Here is a 24,845-nt window from a genome sequence, read left to right as displayed (position 1 = left end):
TTAATATTATGTGAATTTGTTTTAGTACAACTGTGGAAATATGTATGCTAATAATTGATAAACATTATTTCTAATTTTAATTTTTAATTTTTTGGTAAACGCAGTTGATATAGAGTTATCAATGAGTAAACTATCTTGACTTAAATGTTTTCTGCTTTTAATATATTATATGTAATTATATCGCAAAATTTAAAACATATAAAAGATGTTTTAAAACGAAACATGTCTAATTTTTAGTTATTTCAGTGAATTATACAAATATTAGAAACTCTTTAATATATACGGATTCATTTAAAAAAGTGACCTATAGTGGCAATAGGTATCTTTTTTCTCGCTGGACAGATTATAGCTTATACAATGGTTTTTATGTATATTAAAATTATATAGTGTATGTAATTGTATTTGAAAATATAAAAACTTACTCAAATCCGGTAAGAATATTCAGAAGGGTTGATTTTCCAGCACCGGATGGTCCCATAATTACAGTTAGTTCGCCACTGTTAAAACGCCCAGAAACGCCTTTGAGTACTTGTTTCTTTTCTAAAATAAATAAAAACACATATTACATTAAACAAGAAATAACATCATCAACATCAATAAATTCATCTCACATAAATAAACCATCATTGTATTTTATTTTATTACGATATTTGAAGGTACAATAGTACGTATCGACCAGATATTAAATAACATTGCTCAATTGCTATTAATAAAATAATGTTCACATATCACAATTTCGTATAGAATTCAGATTTAGGTACTTATGTTATGTAAATAAAAGATTTCGACGTGAAACCTAGAAAAGAAAAGAATATAGACGTTTCGTGTAAATGTTTGAAAACAATATGAAATGGGACAGATTGATATAGCGCTGTGCTGCACCGCGGAAACCGAGTCAGAGCACACCTATAATAAGTTTGTAGGTAAATTTACCGTTATCTTCTATTTATTTGATTTTGTCATAATGTCATTATTACACAACGTATTATAGTCATTGCAGTGATGTATTTAATTATTTTCATTTTTGAGAAATATTTTAATAACGTAATTTAAAATACATTATTAATTAATCGCTCATCAATAAAAATGTGTAGATATATTTTATAATTGCATTTTAGGTACACCAAATAAATTAAATATTAAATATTAGTTAAAAGCACTATTTACTGACCTCGGATCCTACATATTTCATATCAAATCAATGTTACTATATTTAATTGTAATGATATGATAATTAATTATCATACTTAATGCCAATATTATTCGTAATTTATTATTGTTATTATTTATAATCATATCATACGGATGGCAGGATCAATATACATACAAAATTTACATAGGATACGGCATTATGACTATATAGCTATATGCCTGACTAGAGTACATTCTAATATTATTCTTGTCTTAATATTATACGTTTTAAGTTTGAAACTAGTAAGTTATAACTTAAGATTTCATAGATAATCTATAGTATGCCCATATGTCTCGCGGTAATTACCAACAACTTAAATGATGCGTTTCGTTTGCTATATTTTCGTTAAATGCATTCAAATTATTTTCTAATAGTAGATTGTAGATATATACATATGATTCCTAACAAGGGACCTATTGATTTTAGTTATTGAATTATATGAATCAAATTATTAAAATAATATATAGGTAATTCACATTAAGGTTTACTTGGTGACCATGTAAAACTAACAAACTGTAAGATGTATACAATGATTATAGATTACTTTTATAATAATTTTATAATAATTTTATTATATTCTGAGGTAGTATACGGTATATCCTTTATATTTTTCGCGGCTTATTATAATATATAGTTCATAGATTATTCAGGTTTTGTGCATCCGAATTCCGAGTATAATATTAAATACCTGTTTTACCACACAAGGTAAACACATAGGTCAAGATTTGTTCAATATAGTTATTTAAAAATTTCATTGAGGATAAATATTCCGAAGTCATAATACATATGTTTGATTGAACCAATATAACATAAAATATAATTTATAAGCATACAATTAGCAACAGTACCTAAATATATTTTCATAGCTTTTAAGCAGGTACGTGAAGTTGGCACTACAAAGTACTCAAAACTTTTCAAAAACATTCCAACAATTCCTACTCGGACTTGTTGGACGTTGTTGGACATTTGTTGGAATTTGTTGAAAAAGTTTAGAAAAGTTACGAGACTTTGAAGTTTGTAGTGCCAAGTACATGACCAACACTACAAAGTACTCAAAACTTTTCGAAAACATTCCAACAACTCCTACTCGGACTTGTTGGACGTTGTTGGACATTTGTTGGAATTTGTTGGAAAAGTTTAGAAAAGTTACGAGACTTTGAAGTTTGTAGTGCCAAGTACACGACCAACACTATACAAAGTGATCAAAACTTTTCGAAAACATTCCAACAACTTCCACTAGGACTTGTTGGACGTTGTTGGACATTTGTTGGAATTTGTCGGACAATATTAAAAGCCCTACAATACAAACAAAATATAGTATTGGAACTTGGCATCACATTTAACACTTATAAATAAAAAAAATCATATCAAATTAATTTTGGTGCTCGCACTCCCAGTGACTTTTAGAAATCGTCCAACAAACCTATTTTAGTCTATTGAAAAAGAAAAAATTTCTCAAACTACCATATATACTAACCATATACCTACTATTGACCATTTAACTATATCTCTAATTAATTTTGAAGTACAAACTCCCAATGATTTATTATTTTTCCTGTGAACCATTGGTACGTAAAAACTGGAGCTAGCTCTGGCGTATGGTATAGGAGTCGAACGGACCTCGTCCATACAAAAAACGATTTTGATGGGAGACAGCCTAGGGTTTTATCATAATATTATACTTTTATACAAACAATTTATAGTTCTGATAATGGGTATGTATTTATTTAAAATATCTATAAAAAAATTTGCTCAGATGTACTTATTTCCGATATTTTTTATTGACAGTTGACTCTCTGCCGAGTGGGAATCCCTAGGTATCGAGTGAATAAAAAAATAATTTTTGATGTGTTTTTTTTTTTGTGTGTGTCTGTGTACACTGTACAGCATAACTACTCAAAATAATGCTTCAATTTCAAACTTTGGGGGAGTTTTCTGATGTAAAAGTGAATATCCTTGGTGCATTAAAGACGTCAAAAGTAAACATTTTCCAACAGTTTTCAAAAAAATCGAGAAAAACAAAAAAAAAAAAATGACAGAAAAACGGGAATTCTTAAGCAAAACCAGTTTTTGACCAAACAGGTTTTCTCATTTGGTTGTTATTCAAAAACGAATAATTGTAGATGCATGAAAATTGTACTGAATGTTTATATTTTCATTTTCCCATACACCATAAAATTTTGAAAACATTTTGATTTTTGTTTTGAGCTGTTTACAGACATTTTCAGTTTTCTATTTTTTTTTTTTTTTTTATAATTGTCAATAAAATTTTATTTGGTCGGCCAAAAAGTCTGAAAATTTAATACAAGGTTCCAGATATATTGATAGCATAGCAGTTGAAAAATATTGAAAATACATAGTCTCAGTTTTTTTTTTATAAACATTTAAATTTCAAATTTTGACAACATTTATCAAAATCTCGAAAATTATAAATCATTGTAATTAAAAAATTATAAAATGTTAGGTTTTTATAACTAAGGGTTGAAAATTTAAAACAAAGATCCTCATAAATAATTCATATTGTAACCGAAAAGTCTAAAAAATGTGTAATTCAATTTTTTTTTTAAATATTGTTGTTCATATACCTAGACTGACATATCACCTCCATTCAGAATCGTTTTTCTTATACAATGATATTATACTTTATTATATTACAACTTATTTTATAATTTAAATTTGTTGTTCAGTATATAGTAATATTTATCTTAAAACATTCAATTAATAAAAATATTTTGAAAAAGCCAGGGGGACAAATGCCCCAGCTTGCCCTTCCCTGCGGGCGCCTATGAATATACAGGTTGAATTTTTCTATCAAACAACATTCATTATTTAAAAATGTATTGACTTCTTTCTAATTTTTTTTTTCAAAATTGTAGATTTACACTCTTCTTGAATTGTTTATTTTTTTTTTTTTTCACCCTTATATATATTAGATAAACCACTATCAACTTTTGATTTTCAAATGGTAACCTACACTTAAAATTTTATAAATTAATAAAGCTATTTTTTTTATTAATTATTACGTTAAAATTTCGAATTTAGCGCTAGTAGCTTATGAGTTATAGGTATTTAAAGTTTAGATTGGCAAAGTAGAGTGGTAACCACGCAAAATGTTTGTCCATTACTCCGTTTGTCTAAAATTTAAATACTTATAACTCATAAATTACTCGTCCTAAATTCGATTTTTATGTATAAAAATTTTTAGAAAAATATTCTGCTTTGGAACATGAAATTAAAAAACTATGTTGCCATTCAAAAAAGTAAAAAACTTAAAAAATTATAAGGATAAAAAATATTTAAAAATATAATTTTTTAATAAAAGCGTTGGTTTTTAACAACTTGAAATTATGTAAAAAAATATTTTGAAAAAAGTCAATACTTTTTTAAATAATAAGTGTTGTTTGATAAAAGAATCACCCTGTATATATACTTGATTTAACAATAATAATACTTGAAGTAAGAATTTGATATGGATAGTTCTTTAATAAATGTATTTAAATTATTTATAGACATAATTTTAGGGAAGTAAAAACAATTCTACCTATTAGTTTAATGTAACACTAATACATTTTATCAGTGATATCGATAAAATATGGTTATTTGATCAAATGGGTTTTTTTTTTCTAGTATTCCCATGTATATGAAAAATACAATTTTAGCTTTTTATTCAACTAAATATATCACTTTATAAACTAATACTCAATATTACTGCTAATTATGGTGGATTATACTTTGGTTTAAGGACAATAAAAAAAAGCGGGAAAGTGGGTATCGCTCTGCTGTACATTAGGTGGTGGGGTGGACCTCTGACTAGGGTAGGTTAGATTTGAATGCAATGATAGGTATCATTGTATACGAAAAACGATTCTGAACGGACATGATTTGTCAGTCTAGGATATATTATACGTATTTAAATATTGTCATATATTCTATTTAGAAACAAATATTTTATTTTTCAATTAGGACGCATTTTACATAAGGCATGGTTATTCAAATTTTCCAAAAACATTGCATGTAGTTATCATAATTGATAATACCTTATACCTGGTTTGAGGATAAATCGTTATCATTACGCGGTTTCATAAAAATTTAAAACTCAAACGCTCAAAACATTTTTCCTATAATGACGCTTCACATTTTCTCTATAGTTATTTGAAGCAAAACTTATGGAAAACTTAGTGTTGAATTTTATAACCTTAGATACAAATACATACAATATTATAAATTTTGAACTACAAAATAATTCGGAAATATTCGTTGTTTTGACGAATTTTTGTCAATATTTGAAATTTAAATGCTAATAAAAATTTAATTTGAATGTCCGGTGGACATTTATTTTGTGATAAAAATTGAAAAATTTGTAAAAAATCTTGTATTGAAATTTAAATCTTAGATTTAAAAAGAAATTTTTTTATGAATTTCTAGCTTAAAACAATTTGCGAATTTTTGTGATTTTTACGTATTTTGTCAAAATTCAAAATTTGAATTCTTATAAAAAAAATTGTGACTATGCATTTATTTTATTTTTCAACTGCTATTTTAACAATAAGTTAAAAGTCTTGTATTAAATTTTCAAGATTTTTTACCCAAAAAATAAATTTTTATCGATATTAATTAAAAAAAAACGAATAATGATCGATAATTGAATACCTAGTGAATACCTATGAATAGTTCAAATTAAGTCAAATATTTTTGAAAATTTCATGGTGGATAGAATATACTTATATAAACATTCAGTACAATTTTCATGCATCTAAAATTATTCGTTTTTGAATAACAACCAAATGAGAAAACCTATTTGGGCAAAAACTGGTTGTGCTTAAAAATTCCCGTTTTTCTGTCATTTTTTTTTTTTGTTTTTCTCGATTTTTTTGAAAACTGTTGGAAAATGTTTACTTTTGACGTCTTTAATGCACCAAGGATATTCACTTTTACATCAGAAAACTCCCCCAAAGTTTGAAATTGAAGCATTATTTTGAGTAGTTATGCTGTACACAGACACACACAAAAAAAAAAACACATCAAAAATTATTTTTTTATTCACTCGATACCTAGGGATTCCCACTCGGCAGAGAGTCAACTGTCAATAAAAAATATCGGAAATAAGTACATCTGAGCAAATTTTTTTATAGATATTTTAAATAAATACATACCCATTATCAGAACTATAAATTGTTTGTATAAAAGTATAATATTATGATAAAACCCTAGGCTGTCTCCCATCAAAATCGTTTTTTGTATGGACGAGGTCCGTTCGACTCCTATACCATACGCCAGAGCTAGCTCCAGTTTTTACGTACCAATGGTTCACAGGAAAAATAATAAATCATTGGGAGTTTGTACTTCAAAATTAATTAGAGATATAGTTAAATGGTCAATAGTAGGTATATGGTTAGTATATATGGTAGTTTGAGAAATTTTTTCTTTTTCAATAGACTAAAATAGGTTTGTTGGACGATTTCTAAAAGTCACTGGGAGTGCGAGCACCAAAATTAATTTGATATGATTTTTTTTATTTATAAGTGTTATATGTGATGCCAAGTTCCAATACTATATTTTGTTTGTATTGTAGGGCTTTTAATATTGTCCGACAAATTCCAACAAATGTCCAACAACGTCCAACAAGTCCTAGTGGAAGTTGTTGGAATGTTTTCGAAAAGTTTTGATCACTTTGTATAGTGTTGGTCGTGTACTTGGCACTACAAACTTCAAAGTCTCGTAACTTTTCTAAACTTTTCCAACAAATTCCAACAAATGTCCAACAACGTCCAACAAGTCCGAGTAGGAGTTGTTGGAATGTTTTCGAAAAGTTTTGAGTACTTTGTAGTGTTGGTCATGTACTTGGCACTACAAACTTCAAAGTCTCGTAACTTTTCTAAACTTTTCCAACAAATTCCAACAAATGTCCAACAACGTCCAACAAGTCCGAGTAGGAATTGTTGGAATGTTTTTGAAAAGTTTTGAGTACTTTGTAGTGCCAACTTCACGTACCTCTTTTAAGCACCTTTTTTTCCCTGTTCAAAAACCAGATACCGGTGGGAACTGTTCATTACAATACTTCTACCTGTTCCTGTATCGTTTATTTACCAACATAACAATTTATACAAAATTGAGCACTTCTAACCACCCAGAAACGCTGGTCTTTGGCACACAGAAAACAATACTTTTTACCCTACCCGTCCATCTTTCGCTTGTCTGACGAGCTCTGCAGCCTCCTACTGCCCGAGTATCGTCTCCACCAACCTGGAGCTTTTAAGCTTCTAGATACCTACCTATAAGCATCAAAACAGTTTCTTATAATTTTTCAGACAAAAATATTAAGTAAGCATATTCTAAGCTTAAATCTACAGAACTCATTGAATTAAAAAAAGTTAATTATTAATTTAAAATTACAACAATAATATTTTATGAATGTAAATGAAAATAAACTCTGATAAGGTACTAATTTACTTTTAATTGACTTGTAGTTAATTATAAAATTAGTTTAGAAAATGTTTTGTAAAAAAACGTTTATTTAATAATGAATGATTAGGATATATACTAAAAATATTAAACCTACAAATTAATTATTGAGTTCGATATAATATAATAAAGAATACATTTTGACAATAAAAATTTTTAAATCTGCATTTTTAACTGAGTGCACACGCCATTATGTTATTCAAATTTACACTATATTTCTATATATTATGGCGCTTTTCGTCACGCTTATGAAAACTAGGTTTTTAATAACTTTAAATTTATTCAGGTATAATATTATGATTAACTAACTGTTTACATAAACTCAAATTACCATACTTAGATTTATAGTATTATTACCTGGGATCGAAACCGTTTTAAATTTTAACGGTTTCAGTTTTTGAGAACGGTTTTCTACATTTTCTGGTTTTTGAAAATGTTTGGTTTTGGTTTTTGGAACGGTTTTTTTTCAAACTTTGATTTCATTTTCCTGCGTCTAATAATTGTAGACCCAATTTTTATTATCTATTAACTATTAAGGGCACACACTATTTTAGGCTTAAAAATTGTTAGAAATTTACATTATTTTTATTAACATTTTTCGTTTTTATTACCAATTCTCAATAGACAATAAATAATAACATTATAAATACAATATATCATTATTTTAGTATCTGTGTTCAGTGTTGTAATAGTCAGATCACATGTAAAAAATTTGTATTTTAATTTTGAACCTATAAGTATAATTATAATATAAAATATAAATAGAACAATATTCGTATTATCAATTATTATTTTGTAATACTGAGTACCTTATAGCGTCAGGTAAATTTTATAATGTTTTTTTAGAACATTATATTATTTTCTTCGTATGAAAATACTCGATTGAACTAGAATTATAAATAATGTAATTAACTTTATAAAATTCGAAGAAACCGATATTAATTTTAAATTTTAATCGGTTTTTCAAGCACGGATCAAGAACGGTTTTTCAATTCTATGATTTCGGTTTGGGTTTTGCAAACAGTTATTTAAAAACCTTCGGTTTCAATTACGGGTTTTTAACCGGTGTTTTGAGGCTGTTGGTATCGGTTCCGGTTCCGGTTCCGATGTTCCATAATGAAAATAAACCGCGGTTTTAACCGATTTTTCAGAAACTGGTTTCAATCCCTGATTATTACCATTATTATTTTTTTTGTATGTTATATTGAAATATAAAAGAAGCTAGAGTGTTTCAATAAGCCACAATAAGAAAATAATTAAAATAAACTTTATTTTTGTGCTTAATATTTTATTTAAAATAATAAATAATTTGTATCGTTAAAATATATTGTATATATTGCCTTATAGATTTATTTTTATTTCTATATATTAAAATTTAATTATAATAACATTAATAACTAGTTTTCTATTTTTTTCCAATTATTATTATTATATATATATATAAGTATATATTGGAGTTCATAGTATTTGGTGGCATCGTTTTACCGTTAGCCCCAAATATTATTTTGTCTTAAATTGTCTTTTTTAAGATTGTTTATAATGAATATTATTTTAAATATGGATTATTAATTATTTTTAAGTAGTATTTTAATACAATTTTATCTTATAGAAGATTAAATTTCTCTATTTAATATTTATTTAATGTTTTAGACAGCAAAATACGTCGTAATTACACGTGTGAATACTACTAATGTTCTTAATATAGCTGTCACGGAAATAATCGTATGTTGTATTGGACTAGGGTATAACTAAACAGAACCGGAAGGAAACTAAAGTCAATATAAATTCGTTTTCTCTTTTATTAACTGACAACAAGCTAGCTAGTTCGTCACAGTGTATAATACCTACCATGTATTTTGAATAAAAAAAACTAGTAGGTATAACGAATTGTGCAGTTTGTTTCTAATCAAATGAATTGTTTAGATGTAAAATAATTGACTATACACATTAAACAAAATAAATACAAATATTTATAATATTTGTTAGGTGGAAAATTAATTTGATTTCAAAAAATAACTTTATAGTATTATAGTTTACTCATAAGAAAAATAATACATTATGAAATGATTACATAGAATTTATGAATTTAGAAATGAGAAATATATTTAATATGCATAGTATAAACTAAGTATTTAAACAGATTAACGAAATGTATATATTTCAATATATTTGTCATTAGGTATTGAAATTCTTAAGGAAATAAATCAAAATAACATCAATGTTTTTTATATGGTAGGCGCCTAAGACTATGAAACTATCTTAAATTTAAATTGAACGACGATGCTAAATAAATGGTTTTGAAGCTATTATTTGAACACTGTATAATAGGCGATAGCGCTATCTACACAGAGTAATATTTTTTTAAATGATACACGCCGAATATATTAGGTAATAAATAATAATATATTTAGACTTTTAGATTAAGAGTAAAATCAATAAAAAGTTTTACAGAAGTGATATAGTCATACATTTTTATTTTATTTTTTAAATTAAAATGTTAGTTTTCGAGGATAATAGCTGTACTTGTAAAAATATTATTTAGTTTATTATAGTTATATTAGATTACATTTTGGATGATTTAATAAATATACTAACCAACATGGTCTACGAATATTATAAAAGACATATTTAAGGAAATGTTAATATATGGATACTAAAATTATTTTTAGACATATAAACGATAATTAGTTAATGTAAAATTGCAATTTATAATGGTCTACAAAACCTTTAAAACAAATTAAACACTCCTATTCATTATTGGTTAAAAAAAAAACATCGCAGGTAAGTGAAATTTTTAAACCAGTTATATAATAGATTCACATCTATTATAGATACTTACTATAATAATAAATTATTTAATTATAGGTTTCATGTAGTTTGGTGGTAAAAAAAAACTATGTTGAACATGTTATAATAAAACGACTTTGTTTAGTAAAATTGTTTAATGTGGTAGATCCGAGATTTGAAAAAAAAAAGGGAAGAATTATTTCGGCAGAGCTTATAAGTATTGTATATTATATTCAATGTATAATATTATAGCGTATTCAACAGTAACAGCCCCACGGCCGATTCTAGCTCGTTAAGTCTTTTGAACCAGCTTGCCACGCTGATTGATGTTTTTGTCTTGAACTTCAAGAGCCTATGATAGACCTATTATATATTCGAGTTATAGTGAGGAAATCGGGTACATTCAATAAGCAAAAAAAAAAAATGTTTTCTTTTATAAAAATTATATTGGTGAAAACTAAAAAAAAAAGCTGAAGATTTCCATTATATTTCATTAAATTTAAAAAATAACTATGCACGCATTTCTTCAACGTTCTGTGAAGGAGATTAAAAATGGTCTCAAAAGCTAAACTAGAAAATTCAAAAAAATATTCAAATATGTATCTATACGATCTATGCCGTATTTGAATACTGTATGCATAAAATGTTTAACAGGTTAACTGCTACGTCAGTTTTCAGTACATTGCCAAAAGCGCCACGTGTACCATTTTTGGTACACTTGTTGTTTTTCCAATAAGTTTTTGTGTACCAGTAGTGGTACACGGGAGTATTTGCCAAAAAGTGTTAAGTGTACCTACTATGGTACACATAAATACTTCTTATTTCTTACTTTATGTAGTACATCAGTGAAACGTTGGTTATGAAAATATAATTTACCGGTTATACGTAGAATCTAAAACGGTCTAAAAACGCAAGTTTAATATATGTACAGCGTTATTTTCACTACTTATACAATAATAATAACATACGATGATAATCATTTAGATGTACTTAAATAATTGTTATCGATCAATCACTCGAAAATTTTTACTTTCATCTGCTGCCATTATAATAGGTGGTATACCTATAATTTGTCATGCCTATAAATAATAATTATCAACCGAAATGTTGTTTCGTGGGCCCATACATACACACCAAACAATCACGTACCATATAGTAGGTCAATGCTAATCAAGGTTACGATTTACGAATGTCTTTATGTAACACTAGGTACCAAATACATAAATGATAATATATGTCATTATAAATATTATTATCATCAGTTTTTGAATTCGTAATTGAATATATATTTTTTTACCTCTGCGCAACGTTCCGACATCTACAGTGAACTCAATGTCCGTAAATGTGATGTCAATCGGATTATTTTTGGGTAGGTGCATAAGCACCATTCGAGGAGCGGATGCCATGTTTTAATCCGAATTGGCTTGTTCTCACGTTTTTTTGACTGATCCACGAACTGAATTATTTCTCGGATGGTATCTGTTTTAACGATAATTGTATGTGTATATGTTCATCATAGGAATGCGTCATCCGTTAGGATACCTGTGAACGAAAACAAATTGATGTATAATTAGTAATTTTTTTTTGTTTTTGTTTTTAAATGTAATTAATAATTACATTTAAAAACAAAAATTGACAATATAATCATTGTCACTTAATCGGTTAATGCGACCCATCTTCCCCATATCGTTTTATTTTGAAGGGAAGCTGAAATAACAGTTTTGAGCATCATAATACCTTCCGCGAAACTTCAATTAAATTTATTAAAATTGTATTATTGTGTCAAACAGTGTCACGGCAGTGTGTACAGATATTCATTTTCGTTCTTCTAAACATATTCAGTATTAATATACTGTCTGTAATATTGCAATAAACAGAATTTACGAATTTATTTTCAGCGTAGATATTATTTAAACGAATACTAGTTATGTATGGGCGAAAACGAAACGAAATGTCAAGGATGGATTACTTACTATGTTATATGTATATTTAATTGTTAAATATCTGAAACATATTTCGAACCTTATATAATTATTATTAAAATATATTATGTCAAACGATCAGTATATTATAATATATTATAATGTATAGTTTAGAAAATTATGTTATCAAATAATACATATAACATTATACCTATTAAATTAACATTAATGCATACACTATTCATCGTACTAATAGTCTAGTGTGACATTAAATACAAGAATTAATTAGTTGATCATTTCACAATTTGTCATCATCAAACAAATGTTAGGCAATAAAACCAATAATGAATAGGTGAGTAGAAGATATTAGCTATTATATATGAACTTATAAATATTATTTAGTAGGTATTTCATTTGTAATTTAATATTTTTAACATAATATAAAATATTTCACTTAACCTAACATTAAGATACAATCTAAGAGTAAGAGTAAGACATACCTATGGGAAATATATTATATGAAGCATAATATTTAAATTAGGGCTACATGAATTCTAATATAAAATTATAAATTATATGAGTCAAAACTCAATGACGTTCAAGTATCAAAATAACTTATCTATTCTATGTAGTAAGTTTACTTTATCAACCAATGGAAGTTAAATAATTTAAATAAATCAAATATCTCCGAAGCTATATTTAACCTCCGAGAATTAAAATATAAATACCTATTATAAAAATGTACACATTTTTATTGCAGTTGCATAATATGATAAGCAAAAGAATATAAAAGGTTACATATATACGAGTATACTGAACACTGAAGCACATTCAGGGTGCATCATGATAGAATTTTGACATAATATTTCAATGTAATTTTCTAGCAAATTATTGTTAAGCATGTTAAACCCTGCAATACATTCAGCCTCTTATTTAATAGCTCCTAACATAGAACTTCCAGGAATATCATCTCGTATATTATATAGGATAGTGTTTCACCTTGTTCATTTGTGTATTATTTATATTTACCCATTTTGTGCCTCAGATTTATGACGTACATAATTATAATATGAATTATTTATTGAAATAATTAAATCAATTTTTAAAATAATATTTACATAAATTAATTCTAATTATTCGAAACAATACATTTATGTATTTGTATAGAGGTTTACTGCAAAAGCCTGAGACATTGTATACCTATGACCAGGCCAAGTTTATAAGGGATCCAAATCCAATAGTGTTAGGCTTCCCATGTATGCCCCCCCCCTCGGAAGCTAAATCCTAGTTACGAAGTTGCATACAGTTTATGAAATATTCTATTAGGCAGCTAAATGTTATGTATATTGTTTCAAGCTCGGAACATTTTTATAAGTAATGTAACCAAAATTGGCATGTTTGGGATTCATATTTGATTAAATTTTTGGAAATTTATTAGGTGCAACTAAAAAGAAAAGATTAATATAACAATTTCTTAGTTTCTCGCTTTCAACATTAGTCATTCTAAACACTAACTGTACACTTTTCCCGAGAATGTTATAAAATGATCTGTTTTCTACTTATCCATTACAATACATAAAACACGCGTTTAAATTTTATAGAAATAACGGACATTTAATATGTATATCCCATGACCATTGTCAAGGTTTCCATAATAATTTGTAAACATTTAATACACTACATTATTAATTATTATTCCATATGCACACCAACCACGTTTATAATAATATGTCATATGCCAACATAGGAGGTAAGTACCTTCAGTTTTAAACAATAAATTATGACGTATACATATACAATACATAGTTACATATACACCACCTTTTTCACCACAATCGATAGTTTATAGTTTTATACTATTACTTATTATATATTATTTACTATTTATATTATTATTATTATTAATACATTTGTGCAAAACGAGGTTTAAACAGCAGTAAATGGCGAACGGCCGGTTAAGTAACCGCGTGTGGGTCTGTGTATTACCTATAGGCTACGACGTATATACCGCACCAGTGTTTTGTGCGTTTTATACGCGAGGCCGACGAAATTACAGGTTTCTCAGAGCATCGAGGAGGCTGTATGAGCCGAGCGCATTCACGCGTGTCGACACTATTGCCGCCGCCATGACAATCTCTGCGGCGAAGGAGTTACTCAACGATATACTAAACTGACGACGACACACATATGTTTTATTTATATACGCCGCATAGATAGGACACAATCACCGTAATAATATTATACGTATATACGTATGTATAATCAAGGCTGGGCAAGTTAATGATTTTTTTTAACTCAGTTAAGTTAAGTTAAATTAAAATCTAAATCAAGTTAATAGTTAAAAGTTAATTCAAAATGTTCCATCAATTGAATTAAGTTAAGAGTTAACCAAAATTTAATATTAACTTTTTAATTCAAGTAAAGTTAAAAAAAGTTTCTTGTTTTCTTATAGGTAAAATTAAAATAATCGGTACCTAAAATTGTTCATGTTATTAGACCAAAGATTTATTACTATTTTATGTGTGCAAAAACTAACAGTACACATTTTGTTAGCATACTTTTTTTTTTTATTATTATTATAACAATGCCTCGGCAGCTATGGGCCATTGGCTACAAAAAAATTACATAGTATTTATATAAGCAATAGATAAGTTACATTAAATATGGTAGGTACATTATATTTATAATATATATTAATTTTTTTTTTTTTTTAGCATACTTATAACCTTATAAAATGTGTACCTGCCAGCAATTTGTATTCCTACAATAGTTCACAAAATTAAATTAAATTAACTTAACTTATTTAAATGTAAAATTAACTCAAGTTAATTAAAAGTTAATTCAAAAGCTCCTAAAGTTATTAATTAAGTTAATAAACATAAAAAAATAACTTGTTAAGTTAAAAAGTTTAAATTAACTTAACTTTAACTTATTAACGCGTTAATGCCCAGCCTTGTAGTATAATATTATTACCGCAACTATTATATAATATACATTTTATATTTACAGCCAGCATTTAAGATAGATCCTGGGTCGTTCATCATCACGTGTAAGTACTAAGTATGCATATGTTACCGTAAATGCCCGATCAGTAGGTAAACCTAGGTTTTACTGTTTGTACTCAGTAAATGCGCTGAAATTCTTAATTTTATTCGGGCTTTTACTAAACACGTTGTGTACATCCTAGGATATACGAATTGACTTAGTAAAAGCTGATCAATACACGACACACAACATTTAAGCGATAAGCTGCGTAAAAATTATAATTATATATTATTAAAACAAGCTAATGACAGTTATTTAAATGTTTATACAAAATAAAAATTCATTTATAATGCAATAATAGTACAACATGAGCAAATAAATAAAAATTTTAAATAATAAAAATTTAAATAATTATTTCTAACCCACCAATTTTATTAATTTTTATAAACAAATAAATAATAATTCTTTTTTAAATGCATTTTTATTTTGTATAAAAATGTAAATGACTGTCAGTAGTTTATTTTAATAATATATATATAATATATATTTATATAATTATAATTTTCACACAGCTTATCACTTAAATGTTATGTGTCGTGTATTGATCAGCTTTTACTAAGTCAATTTGTATATCCTAGGATGTAGGTACACAACGTGTTTAATAAAAGCCCGAATAAAATTAAGAATTTCAGCATTTACAGAGTACAAACAGTAAAACCTAGTATTAACTAGTAAAACCTAGGTTTACCTAGTGATCGAGCATTTACGGCAACACGCATATTCCATAGGTACATCGGACATTTCAACATTTTCATCGTAAGCCACGGTAAACGAACAATACGTATTCGTTTTAAAACTGTTATAATTAGACGTAGGTACCTACGTAACGGAGAAAAATAAAAAGTGTGAAGATCTATTTCGATTTTCAGCTCCCCGATTTATTTTTAAAATCATTACAACTTACATAACGTATAATATTACGGCTATACGTATTCAAATATTGTATATGCAAATGCAAGACGTTTAACCAATGCCCAGAGTCGATATTTATCGTAATTAAAATACTATTGAATACTATATGAATGAGCCAAAATATTTTGACCTTCGCTCCCTTGTGACTTGCGTATCTATAAAAAATGAAAATACAATACATAATCTGCAATAACTGCAGAGTCGATATTGAATATATGCATTTTATATTGTAGTCAAAATAGTAAGTATTAAGTATAAAATAATATAAATATAATAATAATAATAATAATAATAATAATATAATATAATATACCACGTACTATTTTATATGTTATCTACTAATCAGTTTCATGTTACAGTCGACTTTCGATAATTCAAACCTTCGATAATTCGAAACCCTCGGTAATTTGAAGTAAATACTCGGTTCCTTGAAAATCACGTGGTAATTCAAACAAAAACAATGTAAGTACACTCGATAAATCGAAATTTTTCGCTCCAGTCAGAACTCAGAAGTCACTGTTGGGGTTTTTGATGCTTTATTTACTATAGAAAATACTAATGAAAAAATGAAACTAATCTTTTATAATAATAATAAATAATTAAAAATGTTAGAATTAATGATAAATAACTCTAATATTATGTATCATCTAATTTACTGAAATAATTAATATATATGTATGAACAATAAAAAAAAACAAAATTTTTTTCTTAACTCTCTATAATTCGAATTTTTTTGCCCTCTCGTTATTTCGAACTACTCGACAATTCGAATTCTCGGTAATTCAAATTTTTTCAACAGTCCCGCCAATTTCGAATTATCGAGAGTCAACTGTATATTATTAAAATATTGACCACAATAGCATAGAATCACAAACCTCATAAAGAACGCAGATATTATAATAAAACAAATACCTAATAAAGTAATATATTTAAGTATAGAAAGTGATTTGTAAGGGTGATAAATTAAGAATCTACACTATTTTTATACTTAAATTGTGCATATATTCAAATACTTGAGAATTTTTGTTCCACTTAAGGATGATTCTGTGACAATACAAACTTTTATTTTTCAAATAGGAACCCCTTTTTAATTTTTAATTATTAAGCAGATATTTTTTTAAGAATTTTTTTTTTTATCTAAATCAATGTTCGCGTAGTTTTTAGTTATTTAACTTTGTGCCTATAGGATAATTATATATATGGTAATGGGTTTGAAAAAGTTGGTGTCAATAGGTATAAACAATTTAAATTAATCAAATTATAATAAATACTATATCAAGTATTACATATAGTCTGGTACATTTTTATGAAACCATTTTAAAGGATTATTATCCTTAATATAAACATTTTAAGAAACCACTAATTCAAATTTTTATTTAGATACATCAGAATTTTCAAGAAAATCATTCACTAATGAATAATGATTTACAGTAAAAATGGTGGTTCTTATCAATCTTATTTGAAAAATATAAATTTATATCGCCAAAAGACACTCCTAAAGTAGCATAAGAAATACTAGAAAACTGAAAATATGGTTTATAGGTATACTTGAAAATTCTAAAAATTTGAATTAGAATAAATGTTTTATGTAAATGTAAAAAAAGGGATGATCATTCTTAAAAATCACACTTAACACTTATAACTTTTAAGTTAAAAGCTATTGAAAACTTCAAAACCGAATTTTAAACACTTTCAATAAATGTAGTTGTTTGTTAATTATACGAATACGTCTGAATATCAGACTTAGACACATCACATATGTATATATAGAATAGTTTAAAATTTGAATGCTTTTGCGATGAAGTTATTGTTGTTTATATAACAAATTATAACATACATTGTTATACGCATATGGTTGTTATGAAATTAATTTCTCATATATTAATAGTTATTGGTTTCAAATATTAGTTAACTGCAGAGCAATTTTACATTTATTTTTCTTTATTTTCTACAGACGAAAGCAACAGAAAGGTGGTATATGAATATTTATAATTTCCTTACTATAGATGATGCTATACCACAGATTTTTTTCGACTTGGCAGAAGAAATATTATCGAGTACTGGTTTTCCGGTGGTTTTCTATATCACTTAGTATTGGGTACTATTGTGTTATATTGCACCAATCATAAAAATATTCTCACAGATTGTGCATATGATGACATTTCCAACAAAGTCATAGTAAGTTACGCATGATAAAGAATGGAGGCTTATTACGAGTATACTACAAAACATCATGCTCATCCTTGTTGATAGTTATGTAGAATAAATAATAATACATATTATATAACTACTTGAGTCTTCTATGTATAAATTAAAATCGAATTTAAAATTTTTTTATGTTTTTAAAAATCGTGTATTTTTTTATAACAATAAATATTATAATTATTATTATTTTGAATATCGCTAATTTACCAACTAATTTATATATGAATCATTCAAGGTCATACCTATTACCTATACTAAATTTAATTTGGACTTAAGTAAATATTGTTTTATAATATAATATTACATGATATTGAAATTCCATTACATATATATGAGTAAAACAAATTTAATAATGATTTTCTTAAAAATTTTACACTTGGTATGAATTTTAACGAAATTAAAAATAAATTTGCATTCATTGTTTTGAGATTATATATTATCTATAGGTAAATATAACACAACTATAATTATTCAATATCATACATGCTATACCATGGAAATAATAATTAATCCAGCTGTTTTTAAATTTTACCAACAAAAGGGAACATCGTTAATTGTAGATCCAGAGTCCAGACTCATAGTTAAAATTTAAACTTATTGTAAAACAAAACAATGAAAATTCACAAAATTATGCTTAATACTATAATAAGTTTAATGACCAATTATGATTATGCATATTTTTTCAATTTGAATAATTGTGTGAAGAGCTATTCGCTTAAAAATAACCTTGGATGTTTATTTTGAGGATAATTGGAGTCACGAATCATCAATTTTTCTACACATTACTCGTATTTCTATATTTTACATTTTCTTGATCACTAATTATTTAATCTTGGCAGTAGATACATAAATAATATCAAAATTAAACGCAAAATAAAATAATTTGTAACTAAAAAAAATAACGAAAGTCGAAAACACAATAAAGTAGTAATGTAGTTATAATATTCATGTTCTGTTTTAAGATTCGATTGTCACTTGAAATGTCTTAAGCTACTTAAACTTCCTCTTTATTAAAATTATACATTGGTATTTACGATATTAATTGATGGCTACTTAATACTTATAACTTATAATTTTAACTTGTAAAATGGTTACTTTTTACAAGTTCTCGGCTATTTTTAGAAATCATTGAAAGAAAATGGATTTAAAAAGACAAAATTAATGTGTATCACATTAGCACATAATATGTATTACTTAAAGTGCCAACAATAATTAAAATGTAGAAATGTCCAATAGGTGACTTTTTAGTTGTTTGGTTAGAAAATAAAGGTATCTTTAAATAAAAAAATAAAGTAGATATAATAAACATCACTAATCATTCAATTTATTAGTACTGATCGTCAAAATAAAATAATAAACTATAAATCAATTAATACCCGTGGAAAATTAATTATATCAATACGTAGGGATGAATTTTAGTTTAATGTTATTGATAATCGTATTGAACGTATATTAATACAAATAATTAAACTACTATCATATTATTAATGACATTCACTATTATTTATATATTTATTATTTCGTGATGCATTTATAATAATTGGGTTAATGTCTGTCTGGCCTCAAGCTTCCACTACTTAATCAGTCGGTTTCATCAGTGACCTCATTCTTCATTTTCCATCTCTAGAACTCATCTGCATTGTTTTATAAGTTTATTTTAAAAGCAAACTAAATCTTAAAATTTCATCATACCTATGTTTAACTGTTAAAGAATGTTCTTGCAATTGTACGCTAAACACAATAAACCTTTCTGTGGTGTAATTTTCAGTACTTAATTACTCGTATATTATAGGTACTATAATACTATTGCATTAAGTTTATCCACGTTATTATCACACACATACTGCAGTTGACATTTTATTGTAAAATTAGATACCTAATAGATACTAATTTTATTGATTTTTGGTCATTGATCGTTATGACTGAATAAACTCATTGATACTTAATTTAATACTTATAAACTGCATATTTATAACTCATAAGGTAACAGGTATTAACTCGATTCTGGTTGTATATTATCATATTTATATAGTACTAACTGGTTTTTTCCTTACATGACAAATTACTAAATTTATAACTGAATATTATTAATTTATTCAGGACGACCCTTAATTTTAAAGACTGATAGAGTAAAGCATTTAAAATGGATTAAATGAAGTATAAGCAATCGTATCTACAAAAATTTGATTATTTAAAGTAATAGATACTTAGTAGATGAATATACATAAAGTTTAATTATAAATATACATTTAAGTAGGTATAAAAATTGGGGCTTATACTTAGGACGTATATGTATACTCATTGACACATACATATCTATAATCTATTGGTTATTATACTATTAGTATACTGTCCGAAGCGTATATAGTATATTATAGTGTTCATAAGGTTTTAAAATTAAAATTACTAATTTTTTTTTTTTTTTATGGTTAGGGCTTCGACAACTGAGGTCATTAGCCTGGGGAACTGTAGGGGAAGGTACTGTAAAGTTTTAACTTGTTTAACTCGTGGGTTTTTTTTGGCAGAATTTTTGAATGGGCACCCGTGGGTTTCTGCCATGCCCTGTTGGGGGTCGGCGGCCTCTCTCTCCAGACATCGCGAAATGCCCAAAGAGCGATGCCACCCGTGACAGAGATTCGAACCGGCGACTGCGTGCGTCGCAACCGACGCCTTAGTCCGTTCGGCCACTCCACCCCCAATTACTAATTTATTTAAATTAATGTTAAAGATTTTATATAATTTTAAGTCTTCTAAACTTTAAAATATTTAGGCTATAAAATGGATATAAACGTGGCTTGAATTTGTATAATTTTATATTAAAACAAGTTTTCAAAATTCAAACATATTAATACAAGAATAAGGCGAAAATAATAAAAAATAATTTGCGTAAATCATATTATACTATTATAGATAACCGAATTACGTAACTATAAATGTTCAAATAAATAACCAATAACTGACTGAATCCTAACGTATTACGAATATATAAGTATAAACTTTATAGTTGATTTTAATTATATGATCTTTAAATAACGAAATTAACGTAAGTAATAGGTACATATATTTTTTTGGATAACTGTTGAAAAAAGTAAAAATTATCGATGAAATATATTGACAAAACATAATTATTAAATAACGAGAAGTATAATACTTTTTCAAAACTTTGAACCCAAAAATTAAGTCACAAAATTGAAAGTACACATAATTATGAAATAAACAGCCATCCCGACACTACCCGAGATTTAAAACTAGATTAAAATAATACAGTTGAGCAATAATTTTAAATGTCTATCAGAAATATTTTAGATGAATACGTTCCTTTAAAAATTCTGATCATGAATTTGATTTATGTTAGGGACTCACTATTACTATAAAATCATATTTTCTGTAAGTATATACAGTATAAATAGCAAAAATCGTATTATTCAGATGTGATTATTAACTCATACACATTGGACCCATAAACAATTGACAGTTTTACTTAGCCGTATTCTATAACAGAATTTGTTGAATTTTATCAAAATATTTTGCAGATAACTGCTGAGAAAATAGAAGAAATCAGATTCATCAAAGAAAGCATATGTATAATATTATGTAAATAAAATGTCTACAAGAAAGTTTAAAAGCTATATTATACCTATTATTAGGTAGGTTTTTTTTTCGATGACTTTTTTTGTTTTTCTTATTTTGTATTACATAATACCTAGCTATTCACTTGATATATTTTTCTTGTAACCTTTTAATTTTATGTATACCAGCTAGACTGGATTTCAATAAGACATAAATAAAAAGCTATAGTGCAATAAACAACAACTTTACAGATTTTTTACTGCTCAAAAAGTAGTAACATATTGAAAACATTAGAGAAAATATCACTGAATCTCTACGATACATTCTCAGGATTAGTAAGATTTAAAATACCTTAAAAAAATGATAATTGATAGTTGATATTCAATTTTTGTAAATGGAAAAACACAGAATGACATTATATGCCAGTTATTCAAATTTAAATACTAGTTAAGATACAAAAATATGGAATTATTATATTTTTCTTAACTTGATGGTGTATTTTAAATTATATACTTTAACTTACATTCAACTATATGTCAATTCATATTATAAGAATATGGCTTATATTTTAGTATTATAAAATAATTTAATAGTATTGCAGAGTAAATTAGGTAATTTTTAAGAACTTGAATGTATAATAATTGAATTTTCCCTAGTGATGAAGATAAGGGCAATTTTAACTAAAACCTCAATAAAAATAAATACCTAGGTAAATAAATATATGTTGAAAACGTTGTAGCTGTATAATAAACACGTTTTTTGAAAATAAACAACAATAATTAATTTATAATAATAATAGTTTTACGTGGACATTCAGGGTTATATTACTAATACGATTAATTTGGTAATTTATAATATTATTTGGTACCTAATATTAAACAATAGGTTTGTAGCTACCGGTGTTTTCGGCGCAGGATGTCAATTATTAGAGTTGTTGGAGAGTACTTATCGATAATTCAAGAACATTGTATGCATTGTGTTGTATGTAAACCATACACAATAAAAAATAAAAAATATATATAGGTAATATACCTATGTAATATGTATATTTGTGATTAAGTAACTGGCGAACACTGGCCGCCTGCTAGTATAATGTGTTAAGAAAGTCGTAACCACCACTTCGTTAGTATTTATAGTGTCAAACATTGTGTAGCGCAATGTATTAATACTCATATATTATAGTGGGAACCTATCTATTCACCTAATATGGGATGATGGAAATAAAAAACAAAAACGACTAATCAGCACGTGTTATTTAGACAGGAAATTGTGGTATATTGGTATAAACACCTATACTGTACATATAATATTATTATTATTATCATTAATATTATTATTTTACCTATCGAGTTAGAGGACCGCTGAAATCTGCACGTGGCATTTTCAAAGCTTTAATTTTTTATCGTACAATATGATCGGTCATTGAACGTTACAACTTACTGTTCAAAGGTACACTAGGTCGACGGTTTGTGCATTTGAGCGTGTTATGCATACGCACGACCGAAAGAGAAAGTAATAACGCATCGTCGTCGTATACCAATACAATAATAATAATAATAATAATAATAATAATAATATGATTATAACGTAGTATAGAGAAACGAGAATAAAACAAAAATCGTAATATCGTATTAAAACGAGAAATCTTCAGCTGGAAACACGCGAATTCAAAAACAAATCATTACCACCACACGAGGACATATCATAATAATAATAATAATAATAATAATAATAATATATAAATATTCGATAAGGACAATAAGGTAATATAGTTTATTAATTATCTTAAATATTGAAATATATAATACAATTTTAACCACACCCAAACGTAGGCCTCAAAAACATATACATTTATGTCAAAGACAATATTGAAATAATAATAATAATAACTACAACAACATTGATGTACTTAAATCACAAACCTGCTATAGTAATATATCCTTTGTTGGAGTAATCGATGACGGACCGCCAAACAATTTTCATCTACGTATATATCCTCTATGCAGGACGTGTGTGGTGTAGTCAAACGGAGCAATTGAAGTGTTGTCGGCGAAAAAATATTGTGCTGTCGATAACCGATAAAAATTTGAAAAAAAATAAAAACCAAAAACACAGTCGGTGGTGTACAGATGATAATAATGGCGTGTTGTTAGTCTCCGGCTCTTCGGTGTCTGATCAGAAGGACTTAGGTCGTTGTCGTCGTCGGCGGCGTCGATTTTCCCGTACGTAACGGAAGACGAAGATAACAATATAATATTACAATACGGAAATCGAAATGAAAAACCGTAAAAGAAGCGGCTTATCGTTAAGCGCCGAAATCTAATTATTAGGCATACGGTATTCGTACGGTTGAGAAACAGAGCGTGTGATAAAAAACGCGCCCAGCTAAGAATAATATACGATTATAATTTATGAATATCGCACTGTGAAGCGCGCCGATATTTATGTGGCGGTAGACCGCTATCGATACGTCGGCGAACACAACTGGACTGACCTGGGTCGACCGATTTGTTTACCTATAATATAATATAATATCGGCGAGCGTTCTGGTGTGCGCACGCGTGTGAGTGTTACCTCGGTAGTAAATCGGTAATAGTAGTGGTACTGGTAACAGTAGTAATAGTAGTAGTAATAGTTGTAGTAGTAGTAGTAATAGTGTTAGTGTATGGTCTTCGTCGCGTGTAGTGACTCACGGGCTGAGGACGACGATGGCGGTGTGATGAAAGAAACGACAAGAGCGAACAGCTGAT

The 24,845-nt window shown here is 27.0% G+C and overlaps 1 protein-coding gene across 3 annotated transcripts in view; it reads right to left on the bottom strand.

The window, feature by feature from the left end:
* Nucleotides 1-24,598, bottom strand: part of LOC149054325 (ATP-binding cassette subfamily G member 4-like) — a 44,477-nt gene extending 19,879 nt beyond the window's left edge. Inside the window, exons 1-4 of one of the 3 annotated variants that reach the window (XM_089230247.1) lie at nt 24,223-24,598; nt 24,018-24,160; nt 11,739-11,983; nt 423-540 (exon numbers count right to left, since the gene is read on the bottom strand). In XM_089230247.1, coding sequence (XP_089086373.1) covers nt 423-540; nt 11,739-11,847 — 227 coding nt within the window. In that variant the 5' untranslated portion in view covers nt 11,848-11,983; nt 24,018-24,160; nt 24,223-24,598. Of the gene's footprint in view, nt 1-422; nt 541-7,368; nt 7,465-11,738; nt 11,984-24,017 lie in introns of those variants that run through there. The other 2 variants (XM_089230246.1, XM_089230248.1) reach the window with 2 other exon arrangements.
* Nucleotides 24,599-24,845: the final 247 nt, after the last annotated feature.

Source organism: Diuraphis noxia, unplaced genomic scaffold, assembly GCF_037042655.1.
Source record: "Diuraphis noxia isolate RWA-SAM2 unplaced genomic scaffold, SU_Dnox_SAM2 contig0007, whole genome shotgun sequence".
Classification (NCBI taxonomy): Eukaryota; Metazoa; Arthropoda; class Insecta; order Hemiptera; family Aphididae; genus Diuraphis; species Diuraphis noxia.
Note: the sequence above shows the minus strand (reverse complement) of the source record. Positions and strands in the feature narration are given on the sequence as shown.